General features: G+C 39.9%; 1 protein-coding gene across 1 annotated transcript in view; it reads left to right on the top strand.

Annotated features, from left to right (window-relative positions):
- The window catches only part of ASCC3 (activating signal cointegrator 1 complex subunit 3), a 514,213-nt gene extending 502,909 nt beyond the window's left edge, over positions 1-11,304 (top strand). The window contains exons 38-42 of the mRNA XM_048844924.2: positions 1,891-2,042; positions 3,118-3,268; positions 7,300-7,509; positions 9,351-9,526; positions 9,622-11,304. Coding sequence (XP_048700881.1) covers positions 1,891-2,042; positions 3,118-3,268; positions 7,300-7,509; positions 9,351-9,526; positions 9,622-9,769 — 837 coding nt within the window. The 3' untranslated portion in view covers positions 9,770-11,304. The remainder of the gene's footprint in view (positions 1-1,890; positions 2,043-3,117; positions 3,269-7,299; positions 7,510-9,350; positions 9,527-9,621) is intronic.
- Positions 11,305-23,003: the final 11,699 nt, after the last annotated feature.

Genomic DNA, 23,003 nt, shown 5'->3' with positions numbered 1-23,003 from the left:
ACACTTTCCCACTTTCTTTCATGAGAAATGGGGCAAAACCTATGCAATTCAGGACAACATTTTAAATATTTTTCTATATGTCGGTGATTCTATCACGCTGGTCTGGAACAAAACCTGTTGAAATTGCAGTGTAATCTACTAATGTAAGATGTGTGTCTGACCATGACTGAAACCAACTTGTGTGTTTTTAAAGTCAGCATTTCTCCGGAATCAGAGTAATTTAATTGAAATAGCTCAGCATGTGTAAACAACTCCTTTGTTTAAAGAAGATTTCACTGTTTAGTTTGCCTTAAGTAAATGCTGGCTTTTGTTTGTCTGTAAAACATTTGATTAAATGTACAGGCTAATATACACAGCTCCTCATTATTCCACTAGTGGACTGTAAAATGAGCTAGAAGTATTGTAAGTTTGTACATTCTTGAGGAAGCATCAAACAATGTCATTTGTCTTGAAAAAAACACAAATACGTCTTAAGCATGTTCTTTAAAAGGAGACTACAGGATTCTAGTACCAAAACTAAGAACCTAAATTAAAAAAATGTATGGAGACTGTCCAGTACTCCCAAACATTCCAGACTGAAATGATACTGAACATTCCTACTCTTGCTTCTTTTTTTTAACAATTTTCCAAAATTTTAATGAAATTTCAAATTTCTTACCTAATTATTGCTTTTGAAAATACATCTTTACATGAAATTAGTACAAAGAATCTGATTTTATTGTTGTTTTAAGTGTTTCTGCAGTTTGCAAACCAATAAATGTATTTTAGCAGAATCCCTTACCAACTGAAATGTCCCAGTAAATTCTAATAATTGTTGTAATGTACTGTGCACAGTGTGAAACCTGTATTATATATTTAGATATTTGTATTCACTATAAAAGTGTTATATTGAAACTAAACATGTCCTTTTGAAAAGTTCTCAGATTCTCTTTTGGTTCAACAAGAAAAAACTTAGGCACACTGTTACAAAGACTTACACATACACTTAATTTACGTGTTGTGAGCAGTTTCATTGAAGTGAGTGGGGCTCCTCACTGTGCATAAAGTTAAGCACAAGTACCCATCTTTGCCAAATTGGTCCTCAGTCATGCTACTTAGCATACATTTTGATTTCCAGTTTCTATTAAAAAAAAATCAACTGAATAAAAATTAGAAATGGGCCTGGAAAGTGTAATGGCCCATTTATAGTGTTGAGAGTCAATGTTGTCTGAATGAATAGGAGGTTAGGAGTCAGGAACCTTCTAAGCTTAAATCCCAGTTCTGATACTGACTTGCTCTGTTTGCCTTAGCAAGTCATTTTACCTCTGGTCTTCGTTTCGTCATCCATAAAATGGAACTAATATTAGTAGCTAATGCGATGAACTATCATTAAATATTCATTTTGGGGACAAACTTTTAACATTCATTTAATTTATTTGAATTGGAAGTGTTTTCAATAATTCTGAAAGTATGCAAACTCTTTCTTATACAGAAACCTTCAAAAACAATTTTGAATTTAGCTGTAACTTTTCATCCCTTTAAAGCAAATCCTTAGATGTGCACCTTACAGGCAGTGCTTGGACTGTACTCTAAGTCACATTTTATGGTGCTGTAGTGCCCCAAACCAGTGATTTGTTTTTAAAGGCAAACTCTGAAATGGACCACTGCTGTTACATTTTGGGATACGTTTTAGTGATGATTTAGAACCTAATCCAACTCTCATTAAGGTCAGTAGAAAGACTTCAATTGACTTCAATAGGAGCTGAGTTAGACCCACAGTCAAACTCCCATTTTATGTGCAGTAAGTCCCTGTACATTTAACATTAAAGAAATGTTGTTAGTTTGTATCTGGAACACAAAAGGAGAGGTAGTTGCAACTGTATTCCTGTATTTAATGTCTTGTTTGTTTAGGCAATGCTGGATGTTGCAGCAAACCAGGGTTGGTTAGTGACTGCTCTGAATATAACCAGTCTGGTGCAGATGGTTATCCAAGGCCGGTGGAAACACGACTCTTCCCTGCTTACTTTGCCCAATGTAGAACAACACCATCTTCACCTTTTTAGGTATGCAATTATTCAAAATGTTTATAGTTCTTTCCAACTCTTCATTTTCTCATATTGATTGTCATTGTGTCCTGGAATGTGTTAATATAGCAGAAGCTAAGCCCATCCCACTTTTGCTATTTCTCTCCCAACAATTTGTTTGTTTTAATTATTTCTAAGTTCACCCACCTCTGCAGAGTTCATTAAATATTTCAGGCAATCCGGGATGGTATTTTAAAGGAGTGTGATTTAAGACAGTGGAATAAGGGATGAATTTCTGGAAGGATTCCCAATTCCACCAAATCTAACTCTGTCTCTGAAATCTGTTTATATATTGCATCTTTACTTTGGTCCACTGTAAAATTATACCCATACATTGGCCTATCTCAACTTGGCCATGCAGCACTGTATATCAAACTGATGTAATGCACAGGTAATGTAGTAATTAACACAATGCAAAAAGAAATTACTGGTATTTAGTATCAGAGGTCAGTGTTGAGTCTTAATATCAAAATACGGAAAACAAATATTCAGTATCTCCAAAGAATATTCTTTGTAGAAAAAAAATTTCTAAATACCTATAAGAATGAGAATTTGAGTCTTCTGTATCAGTTGAGACTGCTTATCATACTGATAAGACTGCTGCTCCTGTTTTACTCAGATTGGGGATTTCCTATATGTAAAGTGTAAACTGAAATTATTAACGTTAAAGATTTTATTGAATGGGGAATATCTCTTTTCTGATTATTAAACTGGTTTTAAAGAAGAATGGCAACTGTTTAGTGATCTTTGACCCTAAACTACTACACAATTAGTGTCACAGTTGATGCCATTTTTAAATATTGTGTCCAGCGGCAGCTCCAACAGTCTTAATCAGACTTTCAGATTCTAGTATTTATAACTAATCAAGAAGAAAGATGCTTCATTCTCATCATGGAAACTTTCAAGACAATAATCTGAGCAAAGGGGGTCAAGCACTTTTATGTAATTTCTACCTTCTCTTTCTTTCTTTCCTTCTTACCACCCTTTACAAATCTCTCTCTGTATAATAATTTTTTAACTCCTCACTGGAAATACGTTTTGTTGTCTTTATCAGGAAGTGGAACCAAGGAAAAAGGAAGCGCTTGTGTGGAGGTTACCAAGGACCTATTGAGTGTCTTCCTGAATTGATCGCTGTCTCTGAAGGAAAAGAAAACATTTTTGCTTCCATTGTAGACCGTGACTTGCAAGCTGTACACATTACACAGGTAATGCTTCCTGTAGTGATTTCAGAGTTCATTATAAATGTGATTGGGAAGGAAAAGTAGAAGGGAGAAAGAGTCTTTTTATATCCTTTCAGCAAATATCACATTATTTTCTGCAGAAAGTATGTAAAAACTGCAACACATTGTTACTCTAATTCAAAGAAAGACCTACTTTTACAAGGGTTTCTCCCCCCCCTTTCTTTTCTAGTTATTTTCCCCCCTTCCCTATTATCCAGCAACACCAATAAGGTTCATAGCTGATGTTAATGCTGCTCCTTAGCCTGTTTGAGGTATTTGCCTAGAACATTCAATCTGATAGTTATCCACCTTTTTTGTAGTCAGCTATGCACTAAGATTACATGCATTACAAATATCATTGTAGCTGGTTCCTAAAATATTCTTTCAAACAGAATGTTTTTGGGCAATATAGTTGGTAGAAGATCCAATGTTCAGTTTCTGTTTGGAAGAGAAAAAGCATATCAGTTTTCCCCTCTTCTCAGAGGAAAAAAAACTATAGTCTCAAAGTATTTAAGATATTATTGCCTTTTATTTGACTGTAGTCTTTTTAAGCTGTTTCCAGTCTAAAGCATAGCAGTATACCATAGTATTCATCACATGAGTGTATGATTGCAAATACACATAGAAAGGAAGAAAACATCAAAAATTAGTTTTGTGGATTTTTTAAAAAATTCTTCATAATTGAAAGTGAAATACTGAACTTGACTGTTCAGATTTTGTTAAATCTAACACTGGCATGCAAACAAAAAGGAAAGTATTTAAATATCCATAACAGACATCTGCATTTCTAACTAAATTACCATCAAAATTTTGAATAAAGGAAAGTTATTTAAATCAAAACAAGGCCTCTTTTAACAACAACAGATTTCTAACATAATACACATTGATTTCAGTCCAAGTTTTAGATGTGATGAAAAATTAGAACATTGTCATAATTAGTTCAGGGAGAACTCAGAAGTAAACTTACTTAATTTATTTGCATAAATTGCCATTCTGTTATCTTTAAAAGCAAATGCAAATTGGCTCTGTCTGATATGATGATGGTTATTTGGCTCAAAAGTGCTTCAATTTGCGTAGCAATCTGGTGTCGTCTCTGCAGTGAGGCGATCCCAGGTAACATACAAATCCTGAATTATTCCAGAAATTAGTATGTTTAAAGCATCAATTTAAGTGCTAATTGCAGTAGTAATGAGAAAAAGCAGTACTACTGTGAGATTTGCATCTCCTGCCCCATCAGTATGCCTGGAACGGCTGCTGACTGGCAGAGGATTTGGCTGCTAATTAAATAATTGTATGCATGGCAGTGTTCTCATCTGATTCAATAGATGAAGATTAATCCTCAGATAAATATGTTTGGCTGGTATTGAAATGTCTTAGCAGTTTCTTCAAAAATAGCGTGTGTGTATGTGATGTATACACACCGAGTGTGTGGGGAAGGCGATGTAAATGTAGATACATGTAGAGAGGGGATATATATGATGTATTACAGTGCAAAGGAAAAGTTTCAATCACCTGAGTTTGGTGATCATTATGTATTCTGTACATGCTACACATCTTTCACAAAGCAACTATTTCAGAAATGGTTTAGAGATTTTGGGGGTTTCTTAATTCTATTGGGATTATTTTTGGCACTCCATCTGTAAAGTCAAGTGTCCTAGTTATGCATGGGGCCAAAGAAAAGAAAAAATATTAAATATACAACACTTCTTAAAAAGACCAAAAAATTGTTTTCTGTACATAAAAATATGACAAATGTAAAGGCTGATATCTTGGAACCATCCAGGGTTCAAAGCAAGTGATAAGTGTCCCATGGGGAAGCCTAGAATATTCCCTTTCCAATGGTACAAAGCTCTTGCTTCTAGCCATGACAGATTGTGAGTTCAGAATAGCACTTGAACCTGCCATTAATGCAGAACCAAATAGTGACCAGCCTGAGCTTAGATGAGTGAAATTTTGGGGGGAGGGAAGAGGAAGAAAACCCTACATCTGGGGAAAAGATTGATAATTTTTAAATGCCAGCTCTTGAAGCTGGATTTGAAATGCTAGAATAAATCCTGGAGATAAGGATTATTAGTAAAAGTGCCAGTGATGACATCAAAGATTCATGAAAAAATGCTGTACAATTTATGTGGTTATCACTATCCTATATGGGGTAAGTCCATGTGTTAGTGGGTGCAGGTACTGTACATGTATATATACCCACACAAATATACACGTTCTTCATATGTATATATAATATATGTGTAAAAGTGTGTGTAATTTTGTACAGCAAAAGACAGAGTACAATTTTCAAAAGCATATGAGTAATTTAGGAGCCTAAGTTCCATTTTGAAAAGTGATTTACACCCTTAAGATCCTGCGTTCCACTGAAAGTCCTAAGTGCCTAAATCTCTTTTGAAAATGGGACTTACATTTCAGTTAGACGCTTTTGAAAATGGGACCTATTAGCTGTACAGAATAAGTCTGAATGTTAGCTAATGCCCAAAATATTTTTTCTAATGAAAAATGAAAGTCCACCAGACAAAAGAGTTGCCATATTAACACCATATGAGAGAGATAGAAAAGCAAGTGATTTCTCAATTCATATCAAAAGTATCTGCTCCACAGCCTAGTATTAGCTACCTTCACTCTGGAATTTATTTTATTATGGCCCTGTCCCCACTTTTTAGCAACCACCTCTTGATATTTTTCTTGAGCATTATTTAATGAAGAGCATTATTTGAATCTCTCCACATCACATGACTGAAACAGATGGCATGCCACAGTTGTTATCTCAAGATCTAGTTGCTAATCTTGACTAGAAGATAGAATTTTCAAAACCATACCACAGGTCAAAACTTCAGAAAGCAAAATCGGTCTTTAGGCCTGGAGATGGATTGTACTAAATCTACATTGTAGTTAGTTCAGTTTTTCACTCAGTGCTGCTTTGTTACACTATGCTCCCGTCTGCACAGTAAAAACTGTGGAACTAGATTACCATACAGTAGCCTCTGACACAATCAAAAACATGGTCGGGTCACACAATCAATCTATGTTCTTGAACCATAATACAGCTCTGCAAAGTTTCAGGCAGTAACACAGTTAAAACAAGGTTTCTACAGAATCGTTTGGATTGAGCTGGAAACCTTTTTTTAACCATATTGTAATGAGGTCCTTGGACACAGTTGTTTTAACATGTAAATGAGACTTCATGTGTAATTAAATGGTCAGATGCTCGGTTAGTATGTGTCAGCATATCTTCACTGAAGACAATGGAGCTATGCTGATTTACCCCAGCTGAGGATCTAGCTCAGTAGGTATAAAATGTTTCTACAAATAAAAAAAAAAGCAGAAAGCCATCACATGTGGGGCTGAAGCAGCACTTTGTTCACCCACACATTTTGCATGTCCCTAGTACCAGTTCAAAGTAGTGGGATGCTGGGGGAGAGAAAACTGAGAGACTGTTGCAGATTCATAAAGTGATAAGAGGAAGACTTGAGTGTCTTTAGGATGATTGTAAGGACAAGGAAGCTTCATGGGGATGGATGCAAGAAAACCTTAAGTATGGCTAAGTTTGGATAAGCATTTGAACTTTTGAATAATTATCTGAACTGATCCTCTGAACTATCTGAGGTTTGCCCGTCACTAATTAGCACTGCACTGACTCACTCGTTATGGATTATGTTGAGGAAGTTTAATTCAGACCTTAATTATACTAGTTTTTAGTAGCTTATAGAAAAAAATACTTTAATCAGCAGTAGCAAGGATTTTTCCTTTTGTTCAGGAATACCATAATCTTGGTGAAGCATGTATAGTACACTTGAGGGAGAAAGCATTTTCTAGGAATGATTTTGAGTTATATCATGTAAATACATCAGACTTGTTAAGAACATAATAATAATAAGTTCAAAATGTACATGAATGTGTAGAATACATCATGACATTTTTACGGTTATGACAGCAGAATGCATTTTAGAGGTTTGTGTTGTAGCTGAAACTGAACTTTGTCATTTTGTGCATGATCTCTTCTGCCACAGGCTTGGAATTTCTTGTCCCATTTGCCAGTTATAGATGTTAGTTTGAGCATTAAAGGATCATGGGATGACTCATCTCAGGAGCAGAATGAACTTCCTATCCCTACTTTGGCAACAGATATGTGGGATGACAAAAAGTGGATCAAGTTACATGCTGATCACGAATATGTCCTCCAGATAAATTTGCAGAGAGTCCAGATGAGGCATCACAAGGTAGGGTATTCATAATTTTCATTCTGTAATACACCAGATTCTGATACTCAGTTACTGGAAGTGTAGTGTGCCATACAGTAAGTTTCTGTTGGACTATTAATGCTTTCATATAAATCATTAGTTCTGTGGTAGTTTCTTTGGCAGACTGGCTCAAAGACAGGAAATGCTAGTAGTGAGGCTGGTAATTTTTCCAGTACTGTAGGATAATGGCTTGAATATTTCATTTATTTGTTTTTGCCTTGCTAATTGGTTGAAAATCCTAAATGAATCAATATTTTCTACTTTTTTCTGACATTTGGATTAGTAACTTGATTTCCTAGGGTCATAATAACAGTATTTAGTTGCGTTTTTAAAGCATTATGATCCTCTGCTAAGTACTTCACTGTTTTTCTGTAACATGCTCAATAAAAATTTAACTTTCTTTCCATTTTAGTCCCTACCTTGTATTCTCCTTGTGATCTTCCTCTGTCCATAACAAACATACAATGATGTCATTAGGCTTTGCCCCTTCCTTTTTACTCTCTTACTCATACATTCTGCATTTACTAAAGCGTTCCGCATTCTTTGAAAATCAGGTCCTTTTAACTACTCTGAAGTTTAACACACAGCAATTGAGGTATCAAAATCATTCATCACTTTTGAAAATACAAGCCATTTTCTTTTGGCTTTAGATCTCATACCCAAAAGCACAGCAGAAGATTAAGTGGTGCTGTAGCCCTTTCATCATGATTCACTTCTCAGTTGTAGAATATCTGCATTCATCCATGTACGATCAGTGAGTTCAACATCTAGGAGAGCCTGAACCTTCAGACTATCAAGGAATTTCTTAAGTAAATGCCAAATAGTTGGACACCAGGGACGAAATCCTAGCGCCACTGAAGTTGATGGCAAAACTCCCGTTGACTTAAATGGGGCCAGGATTTCACTCTAGTTTTCTTTTGCTAATTATTTTTTGGGGGAAATAATGCCATTGTAAGTTAAAATTATCAGCAAAATTGTTGTTCACAGTGTATGAGCAAAATAGTCCTTAATTCCTCCTTTAGGAAAATTTGAGACAACTTTGTTCTTGTAACCTTAAGTATAAAACAAGAATAACAGAGGCATATATTTTAACAGGGCTGGACTTACAATAGTATTAGAAGTTAACTTTCATTCATGCAAGAACGACATCCAAAAAATACCTTTCTTTTCCAAACAATAACCCTGACTGCAATGGCAACACGATCAGACTCTGCATGAAGCTTCATTGCTCTGTTAGTGCTTTTTTTTTTTCCTGTGGATCTTTAGTAAAACCTTTCTATCTACAGTACACTAAATGAATTCTGATTGAGTGTGCCTCATTATTAGTACATGCAACTTTCAGCAATAAAGTCACTGTTTTAAAGAATCACTGAAATATTCTTCCATTTTGCTACATCAACGTAAAATAAAGACTTCAAGTACTGTCATTGTCTTTATATTAATCTGGAACAATGTTGATTAATATTATTTAAAGATACTAGGAATACAATTAGCCATTCTTGAGAAAATAGCGTTCACTGTGTTTTAGATTAAATTATCAAAAGGAACAGATTTTTCATTCATAATTTGATTTGCTTAGAAAACAGAGAGCTACCTATGCAACAATATTTGGAATAATATATTGTTTTCTGTTCTGTCTCACATTTTTTTCAAAAGGCTTTCTCTAGAAACATAATAAAAATGTTCTAGTTCTAATTCAGTTCTAGTTTTCTGTAAAAATATATCATCTTGTCCTTTATGGTGTGGTTACCCTACAAAGACAAATGATGGTTTGACTGGGAGATTCCCAGTTGTGTTAACTTGTATTTTCTGCCTAACAGGGAAGGCAAGACAGTAAAGCAGTTGCTCCTCGATTCCCCAAAGCCAAAGATGAAGGGTGGTTTTTGATATTGGGGGAAGTGGATAAAAAAGAACTCATTGCCCTGAAAAGAGTTGGATATGTCAGATATCGAAATGCTGTCTCAGTTGCTTTTTATACTCCGGAAACTCCTGGAAAGTAAGATGAGCTTTGACTTAAAATTATCCAGATGTTTAAAATTAAATGTTGACGTCTTTGAAAAAGAAACTGATGCTGCTGCTATTATGTTTTAGGTATATCTACACATTGTATCTCATGAGTGACAGTTATCTTGGCATGGACCAACAGTATGACATTTATCTGAATATCAAACCACCCAGCATCTCAGCACAGATCAGCACTGAGGTCTCTGAAGCTGTGAGTCACTTGACTCTGAAGTAACGTTACCTGAACAATCCATTTGAAGGAAGTGGTCTTGAAACCTGGATGTTCAGTCATTCTGGACAAGAGAGAAATTATGTTTGCCTTAGTCGAATCAACTTCTAACCTCAAGACACCTAGGAAATTGAAAGTGACTGCTGTATTGACTCTAGTAACACAGAGTTAGCCACAGTGGCCTTAGTCTTTTACAAAGTGCTACCTTTTATTGTTTCAGCTTTGTACGATTCTTGAAATGTAAAACGGATCTGTAAATGCCATAATTGTATGTTGGCAGATCAAAATAAGAAAATAGTAGCTATTTTAATTTGTATACATTTAGTGCTATAGTCTTCATTTGAAAATGATTAATCTGTGGCCACTCTGTTGGTATTGTTTAAATGGTCTTTTTTTCTTAATTTATGAAGAGAATTCAAAACATGAGCTGAGAACAGAGAGAAAACATTGCTGATATATAATAGTGTATAATAAGACATATCTGTACAAAATTTGCTACACTAGACTTTTCAATGTAAAATGTATAAGATATATCAGGGGGGTCAGCAATCTTTGGTACACGGCACATCAGGGTAATCCACCGGTGGGCCGCAAGACATTTTGTTTACGTTGATCATCCACAGGCATGGCCCCCCACAGCTCCCAGTGGCCGTGGTTTGCTGTTCCTGGCCAATGGGAGCCGCAGGAAGTGGTGACCAGCACATCCCTGCATCCCACGCCGCTTCCCTCAGCACCCATTGGCCAGGAACAGTGAACCCCAGCCACCGGGAGCTCTGGGGGGGCCAGGCCTGTGGATTGTTAACATAAACAAAATGTCTTGCAGCCCGTCAGCGGATTACCCTGATGGGCCTTGTGCCAAAGGCTGTCGACCCCTGGGATATGTAGTGATAAAACTCAACTCTTAAGCATACCCTGTGTTTTGCGGCGATGAACATTTTCAAAAACTTATGTTCATTGTACATTTAATAAATCTGGTTGTAAAATCATGCCAAATAATCAAGCTGTTGATTTCAAAATGAACAAATAAACAAATACAGTGCTTATAGATACAAATTTCTCTTTTCACATTAGTATACCAATTTCCTAAATGTTAATGTTTTTCTGAATGAAGAATGAGTCGCTGAGCTGCTCATTAGTTACTTTATTTTGCCAATCTAGCGTAAAGCAGTCAATGCAGCTCACAAAAGTAAATTAAGGACACAATAGCCCCAAAAGTGAATAGAATCTTATATAGGTTTGTAAACAAAATACTTTGTTAAAAAGCGTTAAGATTGAGAGTGGCTCAAGAAAGCCTAGCTAACACACAAAAGCCAATATTAGACTTTTGTTACAAAAATTCTATACCTTTAAAAACACGTGCACGTGAATGTCTGAACACTCACACAATATACCTACCTTTGATGTTTTGCTTAGACATTGTCTGAATGGTACTTTGTCTTGTATTTAGATTGTAAGCTCTTTGGACCAGAGACTGTCCTGTGTGTTTGTATTACACCTTGCATATTGGAGGGTGCTGCAATACAACTGATATGTAATCCTTCCTTGTTTCTCTTTTGGTTTGCTTGTCACCTTGAATGAAGAGTTTTGCTGTTTCACTCTTCATTAGGAACTTTGCTGCACTGGTTTTATGAATATTTGGGAGCTGTAATGCCTCTTCTTTTTCTAATGTTTTGTATGTGTTATAGCACAATCCATCTAACTAAACCTCGTGGCCAAAATTTTCAAACCTGTGTCCCTGAAGTTAGGGTTCTAAATCCCATATTTATTAGAAGTAGCCTGATTTTCAAAGATACTGAGCTACCCCCACTTGGAGTCAACACCTTTAAAACATCACACCACTTCTATTTAGGCGCCTGAATATAGATGGGGGAGCCTAACGTTAGGCACTCAAGTTTGAAAATGTCAGCCCTCCCTTTTAGCGAAAAGTAAGTGGTATCCCCTGTGGATTTGCTGTCACCTTCATTGTATTTCAAGTGCCCAAAATGCAGTGAATGCAATGCAGTGGAAAGCTGCTGCCTGCCAGCTTCCTGCAGAAAATGATGCAGGCCGTGCTTTAGGCATGAGGCCGTGCTTTAGGCATGAGACTGTGCCTGCAGTGCACTAAAGAGAAGGCCAGCTGTTCTTGCAAAGCCAAATGGCATCCTCCAAAATTTAACGGAGTGGGGGTGGAAAAAAGATTCATATCCAGTGGTTCAAAGACCTTCAGATAAATGGGCCTCTTCTATATTCAGGTTACAACTAAACATTAAATTTAAATTGTTCAAGAAAGCATGACTATTTCCGTTTATATTTGAGTATTTTTAGGTATGATGTTAAATGAAATGTAACTATATGTTTCACTCATCCAATGCAACTTTATTGCATAAGACCTCAATCAGAGCGATGGCGGCATCATTATGACAGGAAATCCAGTAATGCAATGAGGAGTTTGTCAGCATCTGTTCTAGCCTGCTTCACCTTTAAGGTAAGACTACATCCTGTGTAATTTTGGGAAAATAAAATACTTAGGCAAAGCTTCACTCATTCACCAAATACTTTAGAAAAATGTATTTCCATGAAAACCACATTACTCTGCATGTGACTTTCAGAGGAACTGAGACACAGTTCTTAAAGGAAATCCTTGGATTACAGCAAACAACATTTTCCGTCAACAGTTCTAGTTAATTAGAAGAAGTACAGCTCTGCCATAATCACATAATATACCATGGTGATGATCTTGGTTCTTGCCAACTTTGTAAACTGCAGTCACAAAAGTGTGTTCTGCACCTGTGTTATATGTCTTTTTCATAAGATCTTCAATCTTCTGTCTGAACTGATTGGAGTTTTTCATGCTGGAATTCAATTGTACAATCTGGATTTCAGTTTCATCCTTTAGTTGTGATTGCCTACTCTGTTTGTTTATGGATAGTTCAGTCTGTCTCTAAATACTATATTTGAAACACTCTTGAGAATTCATTGGAAAAATATTGGATTTGTAAGGACAAGAGTCTGAAGTAATGCAATATGAACTGAAGCAAATTGATTGGAATCAGCTTTTATCTAAAAAATCTACTAGAGGAAATTATGCAGTATTTAAAACAGGTGCTCAGAAGGAACAATCAATATAGTCAAGCCAATGATATCTAAGAGTGAAAAGTGAGAGCAGCAGTGACTTGTTTTAACAAGAATGTGAAAATCAGACAAAAAGGAACAGAAAACAAATACAAATTACCTATACTGTTCTGTGATGTGGCTGCCACTACTGTGAGTTGTCCTAGGCAGGCAGGCAGGTGATCACCAATCCAGATGCAAGATTTTAATGCCCAGTTTCTTGTTCCAATTTGTAGGCAGGCTTCCCAATTGTTGTTCTTTTCTGAAAATAGCTGCAGTTGGTGCCTCTCTGCTGAAGTTCCGTCTTTCTTCCAGGCCACAGAATGACATAGGACAGAAAAGGACAAAGAGAATTTCCTCCCAGAAAAAGCCAGGGAACAACCACCAAAAATTACCACCAATTGGGTCAGTCCTTCCCATCTTGCTCTGCTGTAGCCTTGTGTGGCACCATTGTAACCAGGCCTGCGTAGGGATAGGAGAGGCTCTGAACCAACTCTGCTTCAGCAGCCTCAGAGGGTATGTCTCCACAGCAAAGAAAAGCTAACAGCTGGCCTGTGACAACCAACTCAGGCTTGTAGGGCTCAGGCTGCATGGTTGTGTCATTGCTGTGTAGACTTCCAGGTTTGGGCTGGAACCCGGTCTCTAGGACCCAGTGGAGTGGGAGGGTCCCAGAGCTCAGGCTCCAGCCTGAGCCCAGAAGTCAACACAACAATGAAATTGTTCAGGCCTTGTGAGCTTAAGTTAGCTGGCACGGACCAGCCGTGGGTTTTTCTTTGCTGTGTAGACATACCCTGAGTGCCTTCAGAGGCCCCACAGGAGGTCCCATCTCTTCTTAACCAGTTTCCTTAAGGCAGTCTCATATCTTAGGTTCTTTAGTAAATCTCTTGTTTCAACTTGGAACCTGTGCCTGCTGATAAATGCAGTCTGCTTTGAGATGACCTTTGCTGTTCCAGTCTTTTCCTGCATTGAATGTAGTCTTTTCAGGCCCACCACCTCTGCCAAGAGAACTGAGGCACTTGCACCCCTGATTTGCAATCCCCTGTACCTCATTTTCCATGAAATAGTTCTGAATGTACCTTAGTTTTCTCACAGAGATGGTCTCTGCCCTTCCATCTTAATCAGGAGATCTTGTTCCGTAAGTTCTGTCCCAATCCCAAGGCCAGACTTGAGGTCCCTGGACGTGCATCAAATGCCATGAGTCTTCCTTCCCTGAAATGAATCTTTCTACAATTCGAGGTTTCTGTACTGTCTGAAGGGCCTGTTTGATGGAGTACACAAACCCCACACTGAGATGGAAGGGGTTAAAGGACAGTACTCAGCCCAGCTAGCCATGCCCCTCCAACCCTGCAGAGCATGCTCCAACTGGAGACAGGATTTAAAAGGGAGCAACCCAGCTCAGAAGGCTGGAGGCTGGGGAAGAGTAGAGACCTACCCTGAAGGCTCCTGCCAAAAGGGGCTAGAGAGACTTTCTTGAAGTACCAGGACTGTATGCTAAGCCCAATTGGGGCTGATGATTTGCGTTTCCTTTTTTCCTTATCTGGGACCGGAAGCAATGGGAGAAAGTGACCCAAGGATGGTAACTCAGAGGATTCTCCCCAGAGGTCAAGTGTTGCCGACCACTCTAGGGCCCTGGGTCCGAGCTGGTGGAGTCAGTAGGCCCGGTCTCCCCTACAACTGCTCCACGACTGAGTGGAGCTAGGCCTCGCAGCCCATTGAGGATCCTATTACAGCCTCACAAAAAGGAGAATGTATCCAGGTACATCTCTTCCTGCTGCATCTGTGGCTAAATCCTGCACTCTCATACCCTTACAGGCCTCCCCATGCCCAGAGAAATTTCAAAGACACTTTACCGAACCAGTGACCACAATACCCAAGTTTGGGAAAGTCTTAGTGGACAAGCTGTGCTACACTGCTAATTGGTGCTCAGTTCCTACCATGGCAAAACTGCTGGCTGAATTCACTTGTGGGAAGCTACTGCTTTGGGAAGAGGTCCACTTGCTGCAACAGGCTCAGACATCGCCTTTCCCTAGTTTCTTCCCTACTGTCACTTTAGCTGAACTCCCACTTAGGTTCCCCACAGTTACTCTGTCCCTGCCTGGGTATGGTCACTGCTAGTTAGACAAATTCATCATACTGGTGACAGCCACATCACAGAAAAATAAAACAAATCTTTACCTCACTAATTGTTTTCCATGATATGGCAAAACCAGTGCAGCCACTGTTCAAGGATGCCCAGTGGGTCACTGGACTCAGGCAAAGCATCCAGGGTAGTGTAAGCAAACACAATTTGTTTCCAGCTTTGGAAAGTCTTGGTGGAGGGAAACCTGAAAGCAGGCTGCAAGGAGGAAGAACTTAGCATGACAATCCTGCATCCAACCTGGCTGCCTAACTGACTTGAAGAGAATTTACCCATTCATGCATATTGGTATTGCACCTCACCTATGGCACTTAATGAGGTTGTGTAAGAAAATTGGACAGGTAGTTTAAAACTACATCATTTTAATAAAATAATTGACAAGCTAAAAAGGAAAGGGGGACTCTGAGAACACCCCAAAGAGCTGCAGTAATAGTAGTAATCCACAAGCTGGGCAGCCAGAGCAGATAAGGGATAAAAGGATTATTCCCACTAAGAAGAAAAGTGAGGGACATAGAGACAAAGGGAAGAAAATGTCAGTTATAATTGCATCCATTTTTATAAAATGATGGGGAAGGGGAGTTTGTCTAAACAAAGCTTGGATGTCTTGGGATAGAAGATGAGGATTAGGAGCATGTGCAAATGACACCAAGGATGGTAATTAGGTTGGAAGGTCAGAAGTTCCTAAAAATGACAACCTATCCATTGCGGATGACATAGAGCCAAGACTCCACAAGGATAGACGCAAAGAGAGAAATTATAAATTCTTTATTAAACAGGAAATCCCAGGGTACTGCCAAGTGTCATTATTTTAAAGTACTGTCGTCTAAATGCAGTGTAGAAAGAAGGCAAATTAATTTCCATCCATTCTTTAGAAATTCCTAGGAATGACTACTTATATAAAAAGCTTACCTAAAACTTCAAACTTGGTTTCATTGGGGGATCATCATTTTATACCTAACTGGCATTCTACTGCCAGATTAAACCAAAATTGAAGAGGACATATATTATAAAGCTTTCCAAAAAAATTATCAGCACTCTGCAGTGGAGAGGAAGCCTTCAAAATATGAACTCTGATTGAAAGAAACTCACTCTGAGGTGGAAGGGTGGTATATGGCCCACTACATCACTTAAACCCTGCATTGGGGCTGTACAGAAAGATCACAAGTGCTTCAGCACCTCCTCCATGCTGTAGAAGGGAATCCTGTGCCAGCTCTGAATATACCAGTGAGCAGGGGAGATTTGGAGATGGAGCCAGGGTATATGCACCTACATGAATCAAGTGGGCCAAAACTCCCATATGGAGTGATGAGAAACTGCACCTCTACCACTAGACCCTTCGCTTGCCTTCACTTGTGTAGTTCCAGAAGGATCAATTCTCTTTCCAGTCCTTTTCAACATCTACATGCAACCATGAGGTGAACTGGTCAGATGACATGGACTCTGGTGCCAGCAATATGCAGCTTATACACAGCTCTACCTATCCTTCTCCATGTACAACCACACCACTACCACCAAGATAGTCCAGTGCTTGAATGAGATCAGTTCTTGGATGAACCCAAACAAGACAGAGGTTATGCTGATGGGCAGAAGAAAGTATGCTGAAGAGCCTGCAGCCACCGTGCAGTCTCCATTGGTTGAAAATACACTTCCACAATTGGTCAGTTCAGTGCATAGTCGAGTGTGCTTGGATTTCTTGCTGATGCTGAGTTCTCACATAGCAGCATCTGCTAGTAACAGTTTATACCATCTCTGTTTGGCTAGGAGTCTCCATCCTAGCCTATCAGACACAGATCTTATGCATGCTTTTGTCATCTCTCAACTGGATTACAGCAATGCAATATATCTGGGCATGAAGCCTTCAGCAACACAGGCTACCACAATCACAACACATCTGTCCTCTTCTCTCTGCACTGGTTTCCCATAGAATTTCGAAACAAAGTCAAGGCCTTAGTCCTTATGTTCAAATCCTTCATGGCAGGGGCCCAGGGTGTGTCAGTTCAGGATAATACACCTATATTTCCCCTTTACGGTCCAGCAAGGGCACCCACTCTACGCTCCTCAGCTGTCACCTCTCTTGAATGGAGATACATATCTCTCCTCCGGACAGGGTTTTTTCCAGGCTTTACAGTTCCCTGACTATACTGATATTCCCAGCCAGCCAGACTAGCCAGCATCTGCACTTTGCTTTTTCTCCAGCTGTAGTTGCCAGCAGTCACAGTTACAACACAGCTCTTTCTATGCAAGCCCATTTATATCTAGGGTGAAAGCATTATGGAGTATACATATTAAAAACAATAAAAGTACCTACGCATATATTAATAAGCGTACCAGAAATCACCCCCTAACTCCTAATGCTCTGTTGGGTGATTAGTCCTTCATACCCCACACAAAGGTTTTTCTTGGTGTCACCAGTTCAGAACATCTGTTGTTCAGAACTAGCCCTCAGTGGGGCCAGGGAATATGAGGAACTATGGGGCCTCAGTGGGCCAAAAACCTTCCAACCCTTCCCTAAGTATTGGGGCCTCCTTTGGACTGGAGGCCCTGTCTGTTTGCTGGATCAGAAAGAAGGCCCTGAATCAGTTTCAATGCAAGCTATTTAACCAAAAATCTTTTCTTTGTCTGTTGGTGCCTGGAAAATCTAGTTTGAACCAGTATATATTTAACCTGTCTCCAAATGGTGGTAGCTCTCTAAAGATGTTACAACCTGAGTGAATTTGCCTAAATACACCCTACTGTTCTTAGTTCCTGGAAGGCTGCGTTCCCCCTCCACCATGGAAATATAAACAATCCCTCAATTGTACATAAGCATTTGCATTTTTATTACAATGAAAACTCCTAAAATATGTAAACTTAATTCAACAAGGTTTATCTAGGATATTGTCATAGCTGTCACACGGGGTATCTGAAAGACCATCCAAAGCTCCAAGACAAAGACCATGATTGACAACTATGCTCCTTTGGCACAATAAAACTCTCAATAATAGTAGTACAGCTTGTCTGTGTGGGAGACAGAACCTTCTCCAGGGCAGTCCAAGAGGATGGAATGAACTCCCCCAAGAAGTAAGGATGTCCATAAACCTCTCCACTTTCTGCTCCAAGTGCAAAGCACATTTCTTTGATCTTGCCTTCGCGAACGTAAACACAGAGCAACAGGTATATTTATATAACAGCAAAACTACTAACAAAACAAGACACCGGACATGCTTCTCCCTCGGGTGAGAGGAGGAGAGAACAAGCAACATGTGACAGCTCAGTAGTCATATTGCGTTATGTATTACTGGAAGGTCATTCAGATATTACAGTGATGAGTGTGGTATAATAACCTAGATAGAATAGAGTCCCAGCGAGAGGCAGCAGCTGACTATTCCAGCCAATAGATACTAAGTAAGAATTTGCAAGGGTATGGGGGGAGGAAAGAAAGCTTATGATTAGGTAAGTGATTGGATAATTTGTGGTATATTGGGCAAAATATCTCTCCTGTTGAATGGTGGATGACAAAGCAAGATGATAAACTAATGTAATGGAGGGGAAAGATAAATTGGCTTGAATGCCGATAGGTTGCACAGAAAGGCTTTTTGTGCTGCAGTAGTAGGCTAAGCAGCACCTTTACTGAGAATAGCCCTCATGACATTCATCTTCCAGTCCTGCCCACTAATGTCCAGTCTGTCAGCTACCTATGACTCTGCTCCTGTCTGTCTAATATTCAGGTTTAATAAGTTAATGTATCTTTTTTAAAGATCTGATCTTACTCATAGTCCTTAGCCCAGAGACTATTGGATTGCATGGGTGCTGCACAGATATAGCACCAAATTCTCTACTGCTGTAATAATGCCTTTGACATCAGTAAAGTTACACAAACAGAGACTTTGGCCCCACAGTTTGGTGAAGTACTTTGGGACATTTGGGGATGAAAGATGCATTATTATTATTAATGTCACATACGGGTGGCAGTGTGAAGTTAAACATCTGTGTCTTTGAACTTTTATTCCAAGAACAACTTTTGGAAGAAACTATTGTGTTTTCTACCAGTTAAATCTCTGTGTAAATATTTCCTATAGAGGATTCAATCTAGAGAGAAGTAACAATCTCTATAGAGGAAGGATTCTCCATCGTGATTATATCTCACAGCAATTAAATATGTTTACAAGAGTCTTGCCCTCAAATCTCATAATGAGTTCCATAGTTCCTCAATGTAATTTGAATCCAGTACTCTCAAAGTTAATGAGTCCGCCTAATAAACCCTTTCTTCTGATTTTATAGAGCTGGAAAACCACAATCTTCCCTGCTCTGGCTGTTTTAAAACTGAGATCAACCCTTTTCCTACAATCTTATATTGTCTAATCATTTTTCTATTTAAGAAATCAAATTATCTCCTACCCACAAACTAAATATAGACCAGAAGTATGAATAAATTATTTTGTCAAGATTCTACTCTGTTATGCACTCAGAAAGAAGAGCTAAATAAAATTTCTCTTAATAAACCTAGAATACACTGATGGCGTTTAAACCCTAATTGAGAGTATGCAGCAGACTTCGCTACTCTGATATTTTTATACCCTCACAATTTCTTGTCTCTCCTTAGCTCAAAGCTTGTTCTATGGAAAGATTTGGAATATAAAATACTGAATAAAATGTGAGGCCCACTTCTTCCCTCGGTTAGGGCCACGTCCGTCCCTGCTTTCAGTGTGGTGGAAGCTCCCTAGGCAGCAGAACTGGTGAGGTTCCACTGCACAGTGGGAGCGCTGGATGGGGAGGAGTGCAGAATGTGCGCAAGTGAAGGTTTTGGATACAGGAGGCTGGGCTTTGGTGGGGAATGGAAATCATCGCTGTCTCAACTGGGCCATCACTGTGTGGATTCTCTAATTGCTCCCCAACACCTGATAGGCCACTTCAGCCAAAGGGTGGCCACATTTAGTTGAAAAACCTGTGCAGGTATTCTTTTGCTGAGTCACTACCAGAGCTTCATTAAAATATTCAAGCTGTCTGACTCTGGAAGGCGTATAAGGCCAGGAAGGGGAGAAGCCTAACTCTTCATTGTAGTTGATTACAAGGTACAGCTTCCATTTTCACACTCAGGTTGATTTCTTTCCAGCTCAGACTTGTTCTTGCTGTTCATTAGTTATATTACTGAAATGCTGAATCATGAAAGTGAGACAATGGAATGTGTTAAAGAAATGAAACTTGCTTGAGTTCCGGTATGTACTTTCCATGTGTGTTAGTCTTTGGGGCCATCTTCAGACATTTTGTGCTTGGCAGGTTAGGAGTTATGAGAGAAAGCAGATGGGTATGGATTGAAGAGTCAAGGCCACTCTACAACAGCATATTTAAGCATGTGCATAAGTTTAAGCATGTGAACTTCTATGGGCATGTCTACACTACTGTGCTACATTGGAGCTGCTGTACCAACGCAGCTGCACTGCTGTAGCATGTCTGGTCAAGACGCACTACGCTGATGGGAGAGCATCTCTCACTGACATAGCACCGTGTGGACAGTGCTTTAAGTCGATGTCACTTACGGTGCTCAGGGGGTTGTTGTTTTCACACCCCTGAGCGATGTAAGTTATGTTGACTTAAGCAGTACTGTAGGCCAGCCCTACCAGACTTCTTTCAAGTATAAGTGCCCAGATCAGGGCCCAGATTCTATGAGATGAAGCCAGTGAAAGGAGGAAAGTGCTCAGCCCCACACAGGATCAGTCCCTCTAAGACAAACTGAGAGAAAGGAGAACAGAAAAGAAGAGCAAGTCGTGACTGGGTCTGTGTGTCCTGCACTGGAGAGGAAGGGGTTAAGCCAGCACTCTTGGCAGCGGAAGCATGTCCCTTCGCCCCTGCTGGGCATGCTCTAACTACTGCAGTATAAAAGGGAGTGTCACAGCTCAGTCTGGGCTGACCGCCGAGGAGGAAGGACACATCTGTCCAGCGCTAGCCGAGGAGCAGCCAGAATCCCAGGCGATGGGACTGGAGTGGAAGATGCTGAGACCCAGGTACCTGCAGACCCCTCCCCCCCCCCCCCGGGAGATTGTAATTGCCAGAAGCAGGGCTGCCCAAGGGGTCTGGAGACTCGGAGGATGCCCAGACTTCAACTTCAGGAGTCACAGTAGGAAGTAGCCCAGGGAGGGACTAATCCCTGCAGCAGTCAGCATGTTTCGGGCAAATTCCCTGCCGACTTAGTGGTGAACCCATTCACCACTACCAGAGCCTCGGACTGAGACCTGGTAGAGCAGGGAGAACCTAGGTCCCCCTACACAGCTGCCCCCCTTTGGGCGGGTGACCCACCAAGCCCCCTCCTATTGACTCTGGTCATTGGGCTGCACTCCCCTGCAGGCAAGGGGAGTCCTCTTGACTCTGGCCATTGGGCCGCACTTCCCTGCCACCAAGAGGAGCCCTATTGACTTTGGTTCACACCGCACTGCAGCTGAGGGTAGTCCTATTGACTCCAGCCATGAGGCCTCACTGCCCTGCAGCTTGGGGTAGTCCTATATTGATTCTGGTCATAAGACCACGCAGCTCTGAGGCTAAGGGCAGCCATATTGACTTAACCACGGGGCTACCATGCCCTTGCCCCAGCCCAAGACACAAGAGAATAAGAGACTACAAAAAAAAAGGAGGATGCCTAGAAAGGGGAGATGAGAGCAGGCTTGGATAATGGGGAGAATTTTCTCGTACCCTTAACGGGAAGGATTGCAAACGTTTTTAAAAGTAAAAATAACAAAGGAGGTCAGCTTGAGAGATGCAGAACAGCTACCATTAGATTCAATAGGAGCTGGGGGGCGTAGCGCCCCAGCATTTCACCAGCAGTGCAGTTCATTTGCGAAGTGTCAATAACAGCAATCCTTTTAAACTCAGTGGCGGTCTGATGCTTTCTGCCAGTCGCTGGCTAAAACCTGAAATGGGAACTGGACAGAGCTGTCTGAACCTGTAAGATTCTTTTTGAAGACTCTGAGTGATGCACAGGTATACTGGCCACTGTATGCACAATGTTGTCAAAGGGAGCAGTCCCCACAAGTGACATTTTTTTGCTATTGAAGCCACTTTTCCAAATAGCCACTTTCCAAAGCCGCCGGATTCTTCGATAAACCCCAAGTGCTGGGCAACCCCCAGTTTTTGTGTCAATGTAACTCTACTGGTTTATATATTAGAAACAGACATAGCCAGCTGTGTGGACATAGTTATACCAATATAAAGCGCTTATATCAGTGTCGTTTTTTCAGAAACTCCGTATTGGTAGAAAAACTGTGTGCAGATCAGCCCAAAGCCAGTGAGGCTGCATACAGAAAACCTGGTTGATATTAATGCTATAAATCAGCAGTGTACGTACCTACCCTTTGTTTTTAATGGTGCTCATGATATACTCGGCACTGTGAAACTACTAAAGAAAATCCAGCCCCTGCCCTGAAGGGTTTATGTTCTGCAAAAAGAGAGCTGAAGGGCAGGAGGGAGGGGAACAGCAAATAAGTGCATTGGTCAGGGAGGGACTTATCTCTGTTTTCTCAGAATGTGGTCAAAGTTTTGGGTTTGTTGTTTGTACATTTTATGGTGGGATTTTCAAAAGCACTCAGCAATGTTGTAGCTGCTTCCACAGAAGTAATGGCAAAACTCCCATTGACTGTAATAGCAGCACAGTTAGGCTGATACGGAGCTCTTTTGAGAATCCCATGGTCTGCCCCTCTCTCTCTCTATCTATATATATATGTATGGAGAGAGAGAGATGGAGACTATGATCCTAAGTTATCTTACAGCCATGCCATTATAGTTACTTGTAGGTGGCACAGTAGAGAGGTGGGTCTTCAACAGGGTAACATGAAGCACTGAATTTTTTTTTTCCTAACCACATTTTAAGCCATAGTTTTAAACAGCATTCTTCATCCACTAGCAATTTAGGAACTTGGAATTGAAATAACTCATTAGCTGGCATATCTTGCTAAGGTGGGGAGAATTGTGTGCTTTCCCCCAGTTCACGGGTTCAACTTGTTTCTGATGCCAATAACACATGGCAAGTTCCCTTCACACAACTCA

Source organism: Caretta caretta, chromosome 3 (assembly GCF_965140235.1).
Source record: "Caretta caretta isolate rCarCar2 chromosome 3, rCarCar1.hap1, whole genome shotgun sequence".
NCBI lineage: Eukaryota > Metazoa > Chordata > Testudines > Cheloniidae > Caretta > Caretta caretta.
This window is presented reverse-complemented; position numbering and strand designations above follow the sequence as displayed.